The following is a 14,993-nucleotide window of genomic DNA, read 5'->3' on the forward strand; positions in this document are numbered from 1 at the left end:
CGTAATAGCTGTAGCTAACATTTCTTGGTCTTTGAGCTACATAATTAGCATTCATTATCTCATTTGATAACAATAACTTTATATAGTAGGTACTGTTGTTATTCTGATTTTACATCTAAGGAAGCTAAGCCTCAAAGAAGTTTTAACTGGCCCACAGTCATACAACTAGTGAGTATTCAAGCCTATATTCAAACCCAGGTCTGTCTGATTCTAGAGGCTCAGTTTCAAGGGCTGCTGGAGGAGGGGGAGCAAACAAGGTCAGAATATCTCAGCCTGAAGGTGGAGGAGTGAGGTGGAGAAGGTGGGTTCAAGGACAGGCTCATGCTTGAGTTGGGACTTGAAGGCTGAGGGGGTGATGTTAGATGGAGGAACGGCAAGAAACACATTCTTGTCTAGAAGGCTTAGCAAGATGAAAAGTAGTGATTTGTATAAACCCTCTCACCCTGCCTTATTGCTCTCTGCCATGTTTATAAATGATTTTCAAGGGGGGCCTCTGCCCCCACAGTGCTTCCTGGAGGCTCCTCAGATGCCCCTGCTCTTGGCTGCTTTGGGGGACAGGTTAGGCAGTGTCTCCTTGGCATACTGTCTACCCGTCCCTCTCAGGGCTCGGGGAGCTCAGCGAAGCCACGTTCAGGTGGGCTCCAGCGCCTTATCAGCAACTCAGGGAAATGGCTTTAGAAACAGGCCCATCGGCTTCTCACTGAAATTAAGTCCTCTTTATAATTAATAGAACCCTGTCTGTGAACAATTATTTCCTGGAGTTTCACGAAAGCTGGAGTGCTCAACAACAAAGATCTCCAATGCTTGCCAAAGGCAGAAATCAATAATTCATTGACAGGCGAGGTTGGCAAACAGGCCGTCAGAGACTGGGGCTCTGCAGAGTGGAGAAGGGAACCGGGTGGTGGGGGAAGAGCTGAGCTGCTGGAATCAGCCCTGGGAACAGCCATTGCTGTGGGCATCTGTGCAGGCCTGGAGGGATAGTGAGGACTGGAGAGGGGCAGAGGGACAGGGCCAGGGCAGCTGAGAGCAGCAGAAGGAGGACAGGCTTTATGGCCAGACAGATTTGGGTTCTCATCGCCTTCTGCCACTTTCCAGCTCAGCGACCTTGGGCAAGTTTCTCTCTGAACCCTGGTCTCCTCATCTGTAAAATGGGGAAAATGCCTGACACACAGGATTGTTTACTTCTTTCAACCATTTGTTCATCCAACAAAGGTTTTCCATGCACCTACTATGCGCTAGGCGATATGCTGGGTACCAAATAAGACCCAGGACTTGCCCTCTTGGAGCTCACAGTCTAGTGGGGATACAGGAAAGAAAACAAGAATGAAAATACAGTGTGATGCATGCTTTGAACGAGGGAAATACAGGGAGCCGCTAGAGCAGCGAGGCGCAGAATCACATTCTCCAGAGTCTAGGGGAGGAGACAGCTAAGCTAAGGCCAAATCAGGTTGGAGTCAGAGACATGGATGTCTAAGTTTCCGACCACCAGCAGCATGCCATCTGCAACCCTGCTTCCCTCCTCAGTCTGTTTTCCCCCTGGACTGGGATGCCCTTGGAGGCCTGGTCTCTGCCTGATTCCTTGCTGCATTCACTGTGTGCAGCATGGGGTCTGGAAGAACCCGCTGCTAGTACAGATATTATAAATGGGGGCTTGGGGAAGTGGGAAGAAATGAGCAAATGGATGGCTGAAGTGAAGGGGAGGGATGAGACTGTTGTTAAGGACCTTTATGGCTATATAATTCGATGAGTCTTTGAAACTGGGTCATAAAAGGAAGACAAGAGAAAGCACCATTTGTTGGAGTACCTACAGACAGATCTGGGTTTGAATTCCATCTCTACCCCTTCCCCGCTGTGTGGCAAGCCTCAGGTATTTAATCTGTAAAATGAGAACAATAATGCCAGGGGATATTTGTGAGTTAACTTATGTAGAATACCTCATAGAAGGCCAGGTACATTGAAGTGCTCAGAAAATGTCACATTTGTAATTTAGAACACACCTTCCCTCCTTGCACTTTTGTTCTGTGTAGTGACAAAGGCTCATTGTTTTTGTGGAACTCCAAACTCTGTAACATACAAAACTCCTTAATATAGCTCGTGAGGGTCTGTGTGCTGTTCCAGCTGGGTCCACAGTGGCTTGCCAGTGGTAGGGTTACTAAGTATTTGCTGAAAGGTTTCTGGCAGGCACTGTGGACGCACACTGGTTTTCATCATCGGCCCAAGCTTTCACGAAAAGTTGGCGGGACCCACTCCTGTAATGTCCAAATGGCCCGAGGGGTGGGCAGCCATGTGCGGGAATTACCTTGCTGTTGTCCCACTCCTGAGTTTTCATCTGTGTGTGGACGAGCTCGTAGGATGGTTCCATGGCATCCATGTCTGGCTTGGGATAGCCAGGAATCACATTGTGCAGCTGGAATCCAAAGGTGAGGAGCCAGCTGTTGACATCTGGGTGGGAGAGAAGCAGAAATATCCCCATGGAGTAAGTAGACCTCAGATGTGACATATCCCAATAAAGCAGCCTAGAGTTAGGCTGCAGGTGGGGGCGGGGATGTGGAGCGGAAAGCTATTTCATGCTATTAAAGCTGGACATCCTCTTGGGAGCCAGCGTCCCCCTCCTAGGTATTTATCTGAGATAGATGTAACTTAAATAGAACCCAGGTTTCCAGACTCCCCTTTTTACTGTCACTTCAACCCCCGAATCTTCAGCTTCATCCTGGGGGGCAGCTGTTGATGGATGAAGACTTCCACATCCACCCCCAACACCAGTAGGAAACTCTTGCAGAGGACTACCACCCCCACAGGAAAGATTTTACTGAGTGACTTTCAAAGAGAAAATTCACTTAAGAAACAAACTCTCCCTCCTCTCCCAATCCTCTTTACAGAGATTAGAGCCTCAGGGCCAAAGTGCCTTAGGGCATGGAGATGGCCTCTATGAAAAATCAAGGAGTTTGTTCCCCCGCCCCCCATCCTGCCTTTTATTTACTCTGAGAGCTCAAGGAAGTCACTTAATCTCCCTGTGCCTTCATTTTCCAGTTTTTACATTGGGCTTCAGGATCTAGCCCCATAGGCATGGGATTTACTGATTTTATAACATTCCTTGGGGGTTACTAATTATAAAAATTAGGTATAGGGACAGGTGGGATTTTGCCATGAGCATTTGGCTCCTTGAAGAACGGAATCAGGAAGCTGGGACATAATGAAAAGAAAGAGGGTGGAAGGTGTGCCATCAGTCACTTGGTCCACTGTTGCTGAATGTGGTTTATGTGCCCCGTACTGTGTCCTACAGACCCTTACCTTGCACAGTCAGGACCCTGAACGGGAGATGAGACACGGGCATGGATAACTTGGACACAGAACAAAGACGAGAGGAGGGCAGAAGTCTTTCAGTTGGACAGGCTGACTAGTCTTCATGAAGAAGGTGGCATTTAAGCCAGACATTGAAACCTGTGTAAATTTTTTCAGGCTTCGATGGAGAAGAAGGGGGCACTTCAGGCAAAGAGCATTGTACAAAGCAAAGCCTGGAGAGGGGAGGTAAGTGCAGGGAGTCTTCACATCACCAGACAGTAGTTCAGCAAGGCAGAGAAAGAACCAGAAAGGAAAATTGTGGCTGGGGCAGGAAGAGCCTGGGATAGGTAGGAGGTGATTTGGGGCCTATAGGAGAGAGACGGACAGCTTGTCTCCCAGCATGGCTCAGCCTTTCTTGGGAAGAGGCAGCTGAAGATGCCAAAGCAGTTGTTGACCCGAGAGACTCAGAGTCTAAACTCTGGGGAAGGCAGGATTTGGAGTTGAGCCTCAGAGCCAGCAACTCCGGGCTGTGGGCCTGCTTTTGGCTTCTTCCAAAGGAGACAGATACCTGGTCAGGGAGGTCCTGTTTAGAGTCCAAGCACTGGCAGAATTGTCTTCCCCTACCCCCATTGAGTTCATCCCAGTGATGGGAGTGTCCTTTGGGGGTCAATGACTGTGTCCCTGTCACCACCGCATCCCATGTTGCCTTCCCATTCAAGAACCTCATGTCTGCCTTTATTTTTTTGCATTTTAGATGTCCCAGAGCCCCTCTCTTGGATGTGAAACCTGGAGGCGCTGAGGTGGAGGGGATGGTAGAAAGGGAAGCTAGAAAACCTAGGCTCTACTTCTAGAAAGATCATATAAGGGAAGGAGCATGGTGAGGCAGCACAAAACCCAGGTCCAGACTCTGCTTCTCCAACTTGCAAACTGTAAACTTGGACAGTTTCCTTAACTTCTCTGAGGTTCAGTCTCCTTATGTGCAAATTGATGGTAGAAATGGTTTTCACCCCGTCATAGAGAAGAATATGAATGTTGTTACCACTTTGGGGCAGCCATCATGTAGCAGGAACTGTTCTAAGTTTATTACATAAATGATTGGATTTAATGTATTTTAAAGCATCCAACTGGGTTCCTGGCTCATAGAAAGTTTTCTGTGTTTCCTCAAACCCCTGCCTCCACGTCCCTGGACCTCCATTTCCTCATTTGTAACATGAGGCACTTGGACCAGCTTTTCTCCAAAGTTCCTTTCCTCACCGAGTTTCTAAGAATCTCCGACTCTATGAATCTTGGCAGATGGTTCTTTGGGAAAACAAAACAAACAGAACAGGGGGGAAGAAAAAACCCTACAAAGCTATTTTGCCTCAGGCTTAGAACTTGCCTCTGAATCTGTAGTTGCAAAGGAAAGCTTCTATCAGGAATACCGCAAATTCCCAGGAAACCAGGGGGCTGAAAAGAGGGCTGGGCCTTAATTATAAGTGATGGAAGGTGGGACACTTTCATTATGCCTTTAGGAAAAATGCTGAAAATTGATTTATTCATTGGTTTTTTCTATGGCGCTCTTCTGAAGAGCTGGGAATTTTACTATTCCTTCTTATGACATTAGAGGTAGACAGTTCCCTCAAGTTAAAAAGCTCCTCTTACCCATCTGTCTCCGACTTCAGTGTGGCCGTCTGGGACAATGATGAAGAATAATAACCCCTTTCACGTGTGCACAGCCTTGCACTTTACAAAGTGGATTTGAATCCAAGAATGAGGAGTTTGGAGTCAGAACAGAGTTCTAACCCAGCCTTGCCACTTAGTTCTCTCTGATCCTCACTTTCCTCCTCTGTAAATGGGGTCAGTAATCCCCATCTCACAGGCTTCCAGGGAGGGTTACATGCCACAGTGTATCCGATGGATCTGTGGTGGACATTTTTTGGTTGCCTTCCTAGCATCCATTCTGCCTTCTTACTCTTCCTTTTTGGGGTATCCCTGGAGGTTTAGGGAAGCTGACTGCACCTAAGGGTTCAGCAATGGAGCATGTGACCTAGGCTAAGCCAATCAGTGTCTTCTATCTCCCCAGCCATAGTGATTGGGTCAGGGGTTGTCATGTGACCTAAGCCTATCCAATTGGAGTATATCTCAAGACTCTTGAGATTTTTAGAAAAAAAGATGCTCCTTTTATTGTTGTTGCTGGATGTGAATGAGGTTGCATGTAGCCCAAGTGGAAGCTAAAAGGCAAGATTTAGTGAGAATTAGTAGTATCTTGGTTTTTGGTAGTAAAATGTTTTTTTGCACCATTTTTTTTCAGCTACAGTAACCTGCCAAGACATCTCACAGGAAACTCATTGGAGGGTGAGGCAGGCGGCGTGCTTAATGCAGACAGATGTAATGGAAATGTCCTCTCAATCTGCTAAGCTTTTCTAGGGCTGGTGGCAAGTTGAGCGTGGTGAATGCTGTGAAACCTTGTTGGGATATCCCTGCGCATCCACAGGCCCCAGGTATGTTTGCATCACACCTGCCCACCACTGTGCTCTCCCTTCTTCCCCACTCCTGCTTTCAACATGACCACCTGGAATTCTTCCCTGAAAGAGGACTCCTCCAATTGCTGTCTGCAGAAACAGGGTCCAGACTGCGTCACCAAATTTGGGGGCCATGTCCCTAAGGGGCACTCATGTGAGCTGCACATGTTGCCCTCTCTAAACCTTTGCATGTATAGTCCCCTCTCCCCAGATTGCCTTTCTCCCCATCACCTGATGAATGTCCTCTCATAAGCGGGTTTCAAATATCAGCTGCTCCCTGGGCAGAGCCAGTTGTGCCTCCTGTGTTTCAATGGCCATCAGTACAAACCATCATGGGCCCCCCACACTGGACAGCAATTGTCTGTCTCCCCTCTTGCAGTGTGAATTCCTGGAGGGCAGGGACCATCTTTCTATGCTCAGTGCCTAAAACAGTGGCTGCACAGAAGAGGCCCTTGTTAAATGAATGAAACTGCCTTAAAATAGGGGGCAGGAGGATTGTGTCACAGGACAAAAGAGGGGGCGACTACTGGGTTTGCAAGTTGGGATATGCCCAGTTTTTGCCCACCACAAACTCTCTTCTATAAAAAGTGCTGGCTTTATCCAGACCTGAATCCCCACAGCTGCTCTGACTCTTGAGGTCTTCTGTGGCTAGCCTGGGAGTGGCTGCTTTCTGGGAAGACTGCGGCTGCTGGAGACATTTCTGGCATGTGTGACCTATGGGACACTTTATACTCAAGTTGGTTTCAGAGTAGTGGAAAGCAAAGCCCACTTTTTAAATCACAGGGTAGAGGAAAGGGAACCAACAGGAGCCACCACTGTGCTAGGCAGGTTATCAAATATATCTCATTTCACCCTTGCAACCATCCTACCAGGTAAGTATTTTCTCTTTTTCCTATTTGTCCAACTGTTCTTTGCTCCTTTCCCTCCTCTTTTTCCCACTCTCTTTGGATTGAATATTTTTTTAGTCTTCATTTTATCTCCACTATTGACTAATTAGCTATGCCTTTGTTTTATTTTTTAGTGGTTGCTCTAGGATTTACAGTATGCATATTTAATGTACCAGAATCGGGGTAGGTATTCCAACTTCAATTTATAGATCAGGAAACTGGAATTTAGGGAAGTTAAGTAATTTTTGTGACCATCATAGCTTTCCTTCACCTAGTTCTGTCTGTCTCCGAAGTCTGAATTTTCCATTACTTCATCCCGAATAAGAGAACTGAATTATTATTATTATTAGCCATACCTTCACCTAACTTATCAGGGGCTCATAGCCAGCCTTAATTCTGGGTCAGAAACTCCCAAAGTGCATTCCAAGGGATGCGCCCAGTGAGATATTAGGGTTTCATGGTCAAATAAGTTTGAGAAATAGTGGGTAAATCTATTAAACAGTTCTCTTTACTACAGGACTTCTTAGAGCCTTTCATAAGGTGAAATATATTCTAAAAATTTAAGAATGGTGGTTGCCCTGTCAAATTGATTTGATCCCAGACCCAGTTTTTCCAGAGCACTTCTCTGAATGAGTGTTTCTTCAAATATATTTTGGAAAATGCTGCTCCAAGAGAAAGTCAATGTTTCCCATTACCCTATATCAGCATTCTCAAGGAAGACTGTCCTGTGAGATGACCAGAACAATAGTGGGTCCTGCCCTCTGAATGAGCCCCGATCCTCACCTGTCATGAAGCACTTGATGTCCTGAGAGTTGCTGATGGGGTTGTTGTTTTTAAACATATAGAGATTAAAAGGCATGATGTTGCTGCTACTAAGATGCTTCCACAACTCATGGTCTGGGCTAGTCCAGCGACCAGCCAGCACATCATAATCCCGTCGCCCCATGTGGACGAGCTTGGTGAGTGGATCATAGAGGCCACCATGGTAGCCAATGATGATCTGGAAGTTGGGGTTGGTGTCCATGTAGATCTCCCCATAGGCTGTGTACAGGATCTGCTTGATCATCAAGCCTGTTCCACTGAAGACAGCAAGAGGAGTCCCAATGTTGTCACAAGCTATGTAAAACTCATCACCACTGCTCAGCTCCATGGCAAAAAGGTGTCCTTGCAGGTCGTAGTAGAGGGATGTGATCTCAGAGCTGGAGTGGTTATAGAGGTGGGTGACCTTGGTGGGGTTGGTCAGGTCTGCATAGAAGAACTGCAGGTGGTGGCTGTGGCTGCTCTTGCTGGACACCCGCCGCCCCAGGCCATCGTAGCGGTACCTGACGCTCCAGCCACCAGCTCGGTTGTAGGCCTTGATGAGCAGGCCAGCTGAGTTGTACTCAAAGACATCACTGCCGCGCTGCCTCAGGAAGCCATCCTCGTCCATCTTGTATTGCACATCACCCAGCCTAGTGATGCGGTCGCGGAGGTCGTACCTTAGTGGGGTGAGCCGGGCACTGTTCCCAGGGCTCAGTAAGTGCAGGTTCCCATTGAGGTCATAGCTGTATCGCCAGAGTGGCTTGTCATTGATGGAGACCGTCTGCAGCTGGCCGTCAGCGTCGTACTCATAAGAGTAGCGGGTGGTGTTGGCATAGGGTCCCACCTTCAGCTCCTTCTTCACTACTCGCCCCATGTTATCATACTGGACGGTCATCCAGTACATGAGCGAGCGGAAAATCTCATACTGCACTTCCTTCATCCGGCCATATGCGTCAAAGTGCTTGGTGTGGGTCATGACCGCCGTGGTGATGATCTGGTTAATGTCATAGTAGATGACACCAAATTTCCCGAACTGCTCTGTCTTGCCTGATACATCGTCATAGCGATAGAGATCGATGGGCAGCGGGGTCTCGTTGATCACGGCCTGCATGCTGGTCACCCGGAAACTGTTGTCATAGTTGTAGTCAAAACGAGCATTGACCATGCCTTCCTCGGTGAAGCGGAAGATCTGGCGGTCGATCAGGGGCCCAATTTGACGGTAGCGGATGGTGCAGGTAAAGCCCTCATTCTGCAGGTTGATGGTCTTCAGCATGCCCGCTGTCTCATCATAAGTGAAGCTCACCTTGGTGGTGTCGTACAGCATCTCGGCTAGCTTCGACAGCTTGCCATACTTGTATATCACCCTGCGGCCAGTGCCCAGGTAGAAGGTGTGGAGGAGGTGCCCATCCTCAGTGAAGTCCTGGATGACTGAGGCATTGCCCTCAGGGGGCTGGTAGATATTCCTGTAGTAGCCCACTGAGCGAATGGTCTCCAGTGTCTGCCGGGCCACGTTGGGCATCGTCACAGAAGACAGACGGTCGTTCTTGTCGAACTCAAAGATATACTGCCTCTGGCTGTGGAGGAGCAGCACCATGGACTGGAGGGAAAGGAGAACCAAGAGTGAGAGGAGGGTGGTGGGAGGAAGGGTAGGTCTGAGTGCCCAAGACTTATAGGAAAGGAATGAAAGGCCAAGGAAACTGGTGGTTCTCCCAAACTCGAGCTTTCCAGCCAATGTGCCATAGGATACTGCAATGGGGAACAGATGTGCTAAGATAAGGATTTCTCTCAGCCCTTGGCCCTGGCAGGGCCTGGGGCCCCAGAGCACTCAGGCCAGTTGCCTTCTTATGGTGAACAGCCTTATCTGATTGCCCCTTTGGTACAAAAATGATGATTTTAGTGTGTGATGGGGTGTGAGAAAGGTTGGGAGCACTGGCCTAAAGTATTTGTAGGAGCCTCTTTCCTGGTTTCCTTGCTCCATATTCTTTCTCAAATCAATCTTCCTACTCAAGCAAGAATGATTTTCCTAAAACACAGTCTGACAATGTCTATTGCCTGCTAAACAACTTCTGTGGACTCCCTGTGGCCTACAGGATAAAGACTGTGTCTGAGAAGGGCATTAAGGTTCTTCACAATTGTTTATGTAGTAATAGGTCATAAGCCCACCCTGGGGTGGGGTGAGCTGTGATGGGAATGGGGGGACCTGGTTTCTCACAAGAGACCACTGTGTGGCCCTCGGAAAGTTCTTTCCCTCTCTAGGTTTGGTTTACAGTAGATTGGATGACCTCCAAGGTCTCCCATAGCACCACCACTGAACATTGCTCTTGGAGACGCTCACCCAGCACAGGCTAGGGGAGACTGACCACAGAGCAAGCAGAGTCTGGGCCCTGAACAGGTGACCAGGAGCAGGGAACAAAGCAAGGACCTGGGTACCAGAACTGGGGCTCTGTACAGGCTCTGTTTCAGGAATGAGTCAGCAGGTAACAGGCCTAGAGATATCTAGGTATCAAAGCTACCATTTTCTCCTATTTGGGACCAACTTTTGATTTCAGGCCCTTTCTGATTCTTAGCCCCTCGGATGAAATGAATCCTGACCTGAAGCAGAAGGAATTTACCAAGGCCACACCCAGCACTCAAAGCTCAGGATTAAGTACCTCCTGCCTAAGTACTGATCCGGGGGCTTCTGCCTTGTCCTCTGTGACCAGAACACACCGTGTGCCCTAGCCCTGGGAGCAGACCCCTGCCTGGCTCCAGACCCTGAGTCCTGCTCCGTAAGTCCAGTAAGTGGTTGAGTCTGTTCCCAGCTGCATTTGATCAGGCGCCATGACCTGATCCTGCCCCATGACCCTCACTTGCCACGCTAACACCATGATCCATCTAGATGCCCCTCAGGACCCTCTGGCCCTCTGTTGCACATTTTCCTGACATTTCCTTTTGGAGACCACACGGGTCAGATCTAATCCATCGAGGTCAGCAGGCTGGGCCTGGCTATGGGTTGAGCCACAATGATTGGCTTTCTATATGGCAAGGCCAGAGATGGAGGGAGACAGACACCTGCCTTCTCTAAGTACGTGTAGCTCCATGTCTTCCCGTCAGCAAAGATCCTGGACGTGATGCGACCTGCCTGGTCATATTCCATTCTCTCAGACATGATGCCCCTCTGGATGCCGGCAATGTGGCCCCCTGGGGAGTACGTCACGTTGACGCCATTCAGCCTGCTGCTGGGTGACCAGAGGCTGGGCCGCCCCGCCTGGTCATACAAGATCCGGAGGGTGAACTTGCGGTGGTCATCATAGATCTTCTCCGTGCGTGTCACACGGTCAAAGTCCAGAGACAGGAGGTTCCGGTTGTGAACCTGGAGAAGGGGGCGGAGGACAGGGAAAGTTAATCTGGACGTTGAGAACTTTGGTCTGAGAAGCTCCTGAGTAGAGGAGGCACCCAGGTCGTGGGTGTCAATAATCAAGGGTTTGGGTCCTGGCTCTGTCACTTTTCAGCTCTGTGACGTTTCCTCATCTGTAAAATGGGAATAATAACGCCAATTACATAGGGCTATTGTGAGGATAAAGACAATACAGATGCTCAGAAAATAGTAGCTGTTACTAAAGATGATCCACACCATTTCCTAATGTGATTCTTCTAATGAAGACAAAAAGGCAGATCCTTCTTGACTCCCTCCTAAAAAGGGAGAGGCCAGTGGGCCCAGCAAATCAATGCCTGACCCCATTTATCATGTGTCAGGCACTGTGCTAGTGTTTGACCCTGAGGAGTTGAAAGCTCAGGGATGTGAAGGGTCGTGCTCCAGATGTCATGGCTGGTGAGTGACAGAGTCTGGATTTATTCTCACCATCACAACGTGCCAACAAATGCTCACTGGCCCTCTGAGTGAGTCCAACCCTTCTTGGGAGTTTGGATTTCTATCCCCTGGGGTGTCTCTTGCCCTTAGCCCCCACAATTAGGGCTTCCTGGTCACCTTGATCAGCTCCCAAGCCATCTTCTCCTTCTTCTTCCTCAGGCCCTGGGAGGCCGTGTGTGCTTGAGTGTCTGATGGCTCTCTGGCTGTGGGCTGCCTGGGGACACAATCCTAGCTCTGGAACATTTTGCTCCTGCCTCCAGGATCAGGAGCCCCTTTTATGATCTCTACCTGGGCTGCTAGGTCAGCTCATAATTCAATTTCCTTTCAGAGTCAGAAATACAGGGCTCCCACAGGGGTAGCAGTAAGTCAGGATTTTTCATATTTTAATAAAGAAATATACTTCTGAGGCCTGTTTCTATATTGGATCCACCCCTTAGGCACTGGTTGCCCCTGAAACGCTGCCAGGTACTCTGAAGCTAAAATGCTGGTGCCTGGCCTTCCGGGGCATTTGGGCACATTTTCTGACTCTTCCATTAGTCACTGGTTAAGTTTGACAAGTAGTAAGGAAGACCCAAGAGGAAAGCAGACAGCGTAGGTCACGTGATGCAAAACCACACATGTGGACAGAGGTAATGAAAGACCCTCTGGGGCCCTGTGTGGTAAAGAAGAGTCTAGAATTAAGGCCAGAATTCCAGCCTCAACTCTGTGGCCAACTTTTCTGTGTGACCTTGGGCAAGTGTCTCTCCCTCTCTGAGTCTCAATTGCCTCCTCTGTAAAACAGGGCTGTTGTGAGGATTGAAGAAACCTAAGTAAATTGCTTAGCAGAGTGCAGGACACATAGGAGGTACTGAATTAATGATTGCAATTATTTCCATCAAATGACAGCAAATGATCACGGTCATTCTCAGAGGAAGTAGAGACATGTGTGTTTCTCTCTTCTCCCCAAACAAATTCTAAAGCCTTGAAAATAAGGATTTATAATGACGATGCTGAGATGACTTTAGCTGTGAATGGCCTGGTTATAATAAGCTTGCCTTCCCAGGGGTAATCAAACACAATTGCAGAAGCAAAAACAGTGTGGCAGACAATTCCCATGAAAAATCAGAGGTGCTGGAGGCTGAAGCTGTGTTCTTTGCTGAGAGGGCAAAGGAAGGTGCAGGGTCTGCACCACTAACAATGACGGGGGCCTTTTAAAAGCATCTTTTTGGAAGGTCCTCTGTGACTCCCCCCAAGGTGAGGCCACCCATCCAGCTGCCCCCTCATCCCCTGGAGGACCCCTAGTGAAGGGGAGCTATACTTCTGTGGCAAAATTAATAAAATTGAGTTAAGCAGCTCACTGGGGAACTGCCTAATGCTTCCTGTGCTCGGCAGTGGCGGCAATGAGATTATTTTACATCTTTCTTTATTAAAAAAGTTCCCAGTTGTATAAAAAATGAGCTCCATTATGGGAGGCGCATCAGGCTAACATTATAATTCCACACGCCGCCACTGTGGGTGGCCATTTATTTTGGGAGGATGTGGAGATGCGGCCACCCGACTGGAGCGCCATTAATCCCAGGTGGGGATAGGGACCAATTAAAGCCTGGGAAACTTTTGGTCCAGTTCACACGGCAGAGAGGAAGTCCTGAGAGCGCTAATCACTGCCGTTTATGAGCACTTGGGGTCTACCCGCACTGGGCTAGGTGCTTGAATATATTATCTTGTTTCTGTAGAGGAACCCTGAGGCTCAGATGAGTTGCTCAAGGCTACACACGAAGCCCAGGCAGGAATCAAAGTCAGGTCAAACTTTCCATTTAGCACACTGCCTCAGATGTGCATGAGGGGCTCAGTGAGGCCGCAGATGGGGGCAAGCCACAGAGACCAAAGACAGCTCAGGAACTAGTGGAAGGCTGTTTCCCACATTAGGTTGTTGCTAGAGTTCTTGGCTGTTGAGGAAACACAGGAAGCATGGTTTTGTGGCTCTGGTTGTGTGATACTGGATAAGTCACTTAACGTTTCTGTATCTGTTGTGGGAATTAAACTAAGAGACAAGGTGCCTATTTCCTAGTCTTTACCACCATCCAGCTATGTGAGTCTAGAAAACTCCCTCCTCTCTTTGGACCTCGGTTGCCCCAGGTGTCAAAGAGGGGCTTAAATGAACTTTCTCTGCTGAAGGGCAGGGGGCTCAAGACAGCCCCAGCCATGTTGCAGGAGGATGCTTGTGGTTTTAGGAGTCAGGAACTCCTGGCTCAGTTCTGTGGCTCCCTTCAGCCCAGTAAGTCCCTGCAGAGCACCTGGTCTGGGATGCACTGTGTGAAAGCCAGGGCTGGTTCCTTTGCTTTCATTCTTCCCATTACCTTCCTTTCTGAAGCTGGAGGGAAGAGAATCCGGGTAATTGGGCCCTGGGTCAGAGGCTACACTCTGCAGAAGCGTGGGAGTGAGGCAGAGAAAGGGCTGGTTTAGGGCATCCACATACTGCAAAGCACTCTGAAGTGCCAGACCACAGATGCCAAGCCACTGGCAATGACAGCTATGGTGGGGGTCATTCTGCTGACTTAGGAAGGATGACTGCCTGGAAAAAGAGGAGAATGTGACTTAGGTTCCAAACAGCTAAACTGAATTTTCGGACATATTAGTAATCATAATAACAATAATAGTAAAAAGAATAGCAGTAACAACAACAAGAGTAGCTATTGTTGACCACTCATTATGTGCCAGACTCGGTAGGAGTCTCCTTATAGGCTCTGTAGGAGTCACTTTATATATTTTTTCTAATCTTTGTAGCAACTTGTAAAATTGGTTTTATCTTCCCCATTTTAGGGCTAAGGAAATCGAGGTTTTTAAGAGATGACAGATTTGCCCAAATTCATTCAGGGAATAATATAAGCTGGAAATCTAATTCATACCTGAGTAACAGCAGAGCCAGTGATCTTTCCACGAGTAATGACTGAAAAGACATACGAGACTCTCATTGCATGTGGTTCCTACTTCACTTTCCCCCCTTTGCAGATGAGGAAACTGAGGGTCCAGGAAAACTTTCTCCCCCAGGGACAGTTTCAAGAACAGAGCCCAGTTCTCCAGACTCTCCTCACTCCTTGCCCCAAGGACCCAGCCACCTCCAGAGGCTGAGACCTGCCTGGAGGCCTGTGCTCACCCGCAGCCGGCGCCCGAAGACGGTGACCTGGCCCCGAGCCTGCTCCTTGCGCTGCCGCCACTCCACCAGGTTGAGGCCGTTGTCGATGGGCAGCGTGACGTTCCTCTTGCCCACGGTGGGGTTGACAGTCCCGGCCAGCAGGTGGGGCTCGGTCTGCAGCGCCACCTCCATGCCATTGGCCAGCAGCAGCCGCAGGGAGCCGTCGGCCCCGATGTAGTAGCTGTTCCGGACCTGGTCTGAGGGAGAGGACAGGGACAGAGTCTGCTCAGAAGGGACAAGGAAGGAAGGAAGAGTGTGTAGAGCAGAGGCAGTGGTGTGGTTTTTAAATGTGTTTATTTTTCTGACTATAGAAACAATATGTTATTATTGAAGAAAACTGGGAAAATATACAGAGATCATCCATAATCTCATTACCCAAGGAAAACTATTATAAATATTTTGGTATATTCCTACATTTTAGGATATTTCCTAATACATTTATAGTTTAAAATAGTTGCTTATAGAGTTTTTCACTGATCATTGTATTACATTGTTGAATA

The 14,993-nt window shown here is 48.5% G+C and overlaps 1 protein-coding gene and 1 long non-coding RNA gene across 3 annotated transcripts in view; one reads left to right on the plus strand and one right to left on the minus strand.

Moving 5' to 3' along the window:
* The window catches only part of LOC147916644 (uncharacterized), a 38,588-nt gene extending 32,510 nt beyond the window's left edge, over positions 1 to 6,078 (plus strand). For both annotated transcript variants that reach the window (XR_015552697.1, XR_015552698.1), the window contains exons 4-5: positions 3,460 to 3,528; positions 5,573 to 6,078. This is a non-coding gene — a long non-coding RNA (uncharacterized LOC147916644). The remainder of the gene's footprint in view (positions 1 to 3,459; positions 3,529 to 5,572) is intronic.
* Positions 1 to 14,993, minus strand: part of TENM4 (teneurin transmembrane protein 4) — a 404,318-nt gene that overhangs the window by 5,914 nt on the left and 383,411 nt on the right. Inside the window, exons 26-29 of the mRNA XM_014790360.2 lie at positions 14,455 to 14,690; positions 10,527 to 10,823; positions 7,454 to 9,068; positions 2,300 to 2,442 (exon numbers count right to left, since the gene is read on the minus strand). Of these exons, the coding sequence (XP_014645846.2) occupies positions 2,300 to 2,442; positions 7,454 to 9,068; positions 10,527 to 10,823; positions 14,455 to 14,690 (2,291 nt within the window). The remainder of the gene's footprint in view (positions 1 to 2,299; positions 2,443 to 7,453; positions 9,069 to 10,526; positions 10,824 to 14,454; positions 14,691 to 14,993) is intronic.

The sequence above is a fragment of the Ceratotherium simum genome, chromosome 7 (assembly GCF_057802395.1).
Source record: "Ceratotherium simum simum isolate JZ-2026a chromosome 7, ASM5780239v1, whole genome shotgun sequence".
NCBI classification, from domain to species: Eukaryota; Metazoa; Chordata; class Mammalia; order Perissodactyla; family Rhinocerotidae; genus Ceratotherium; species Ceratotherium simum.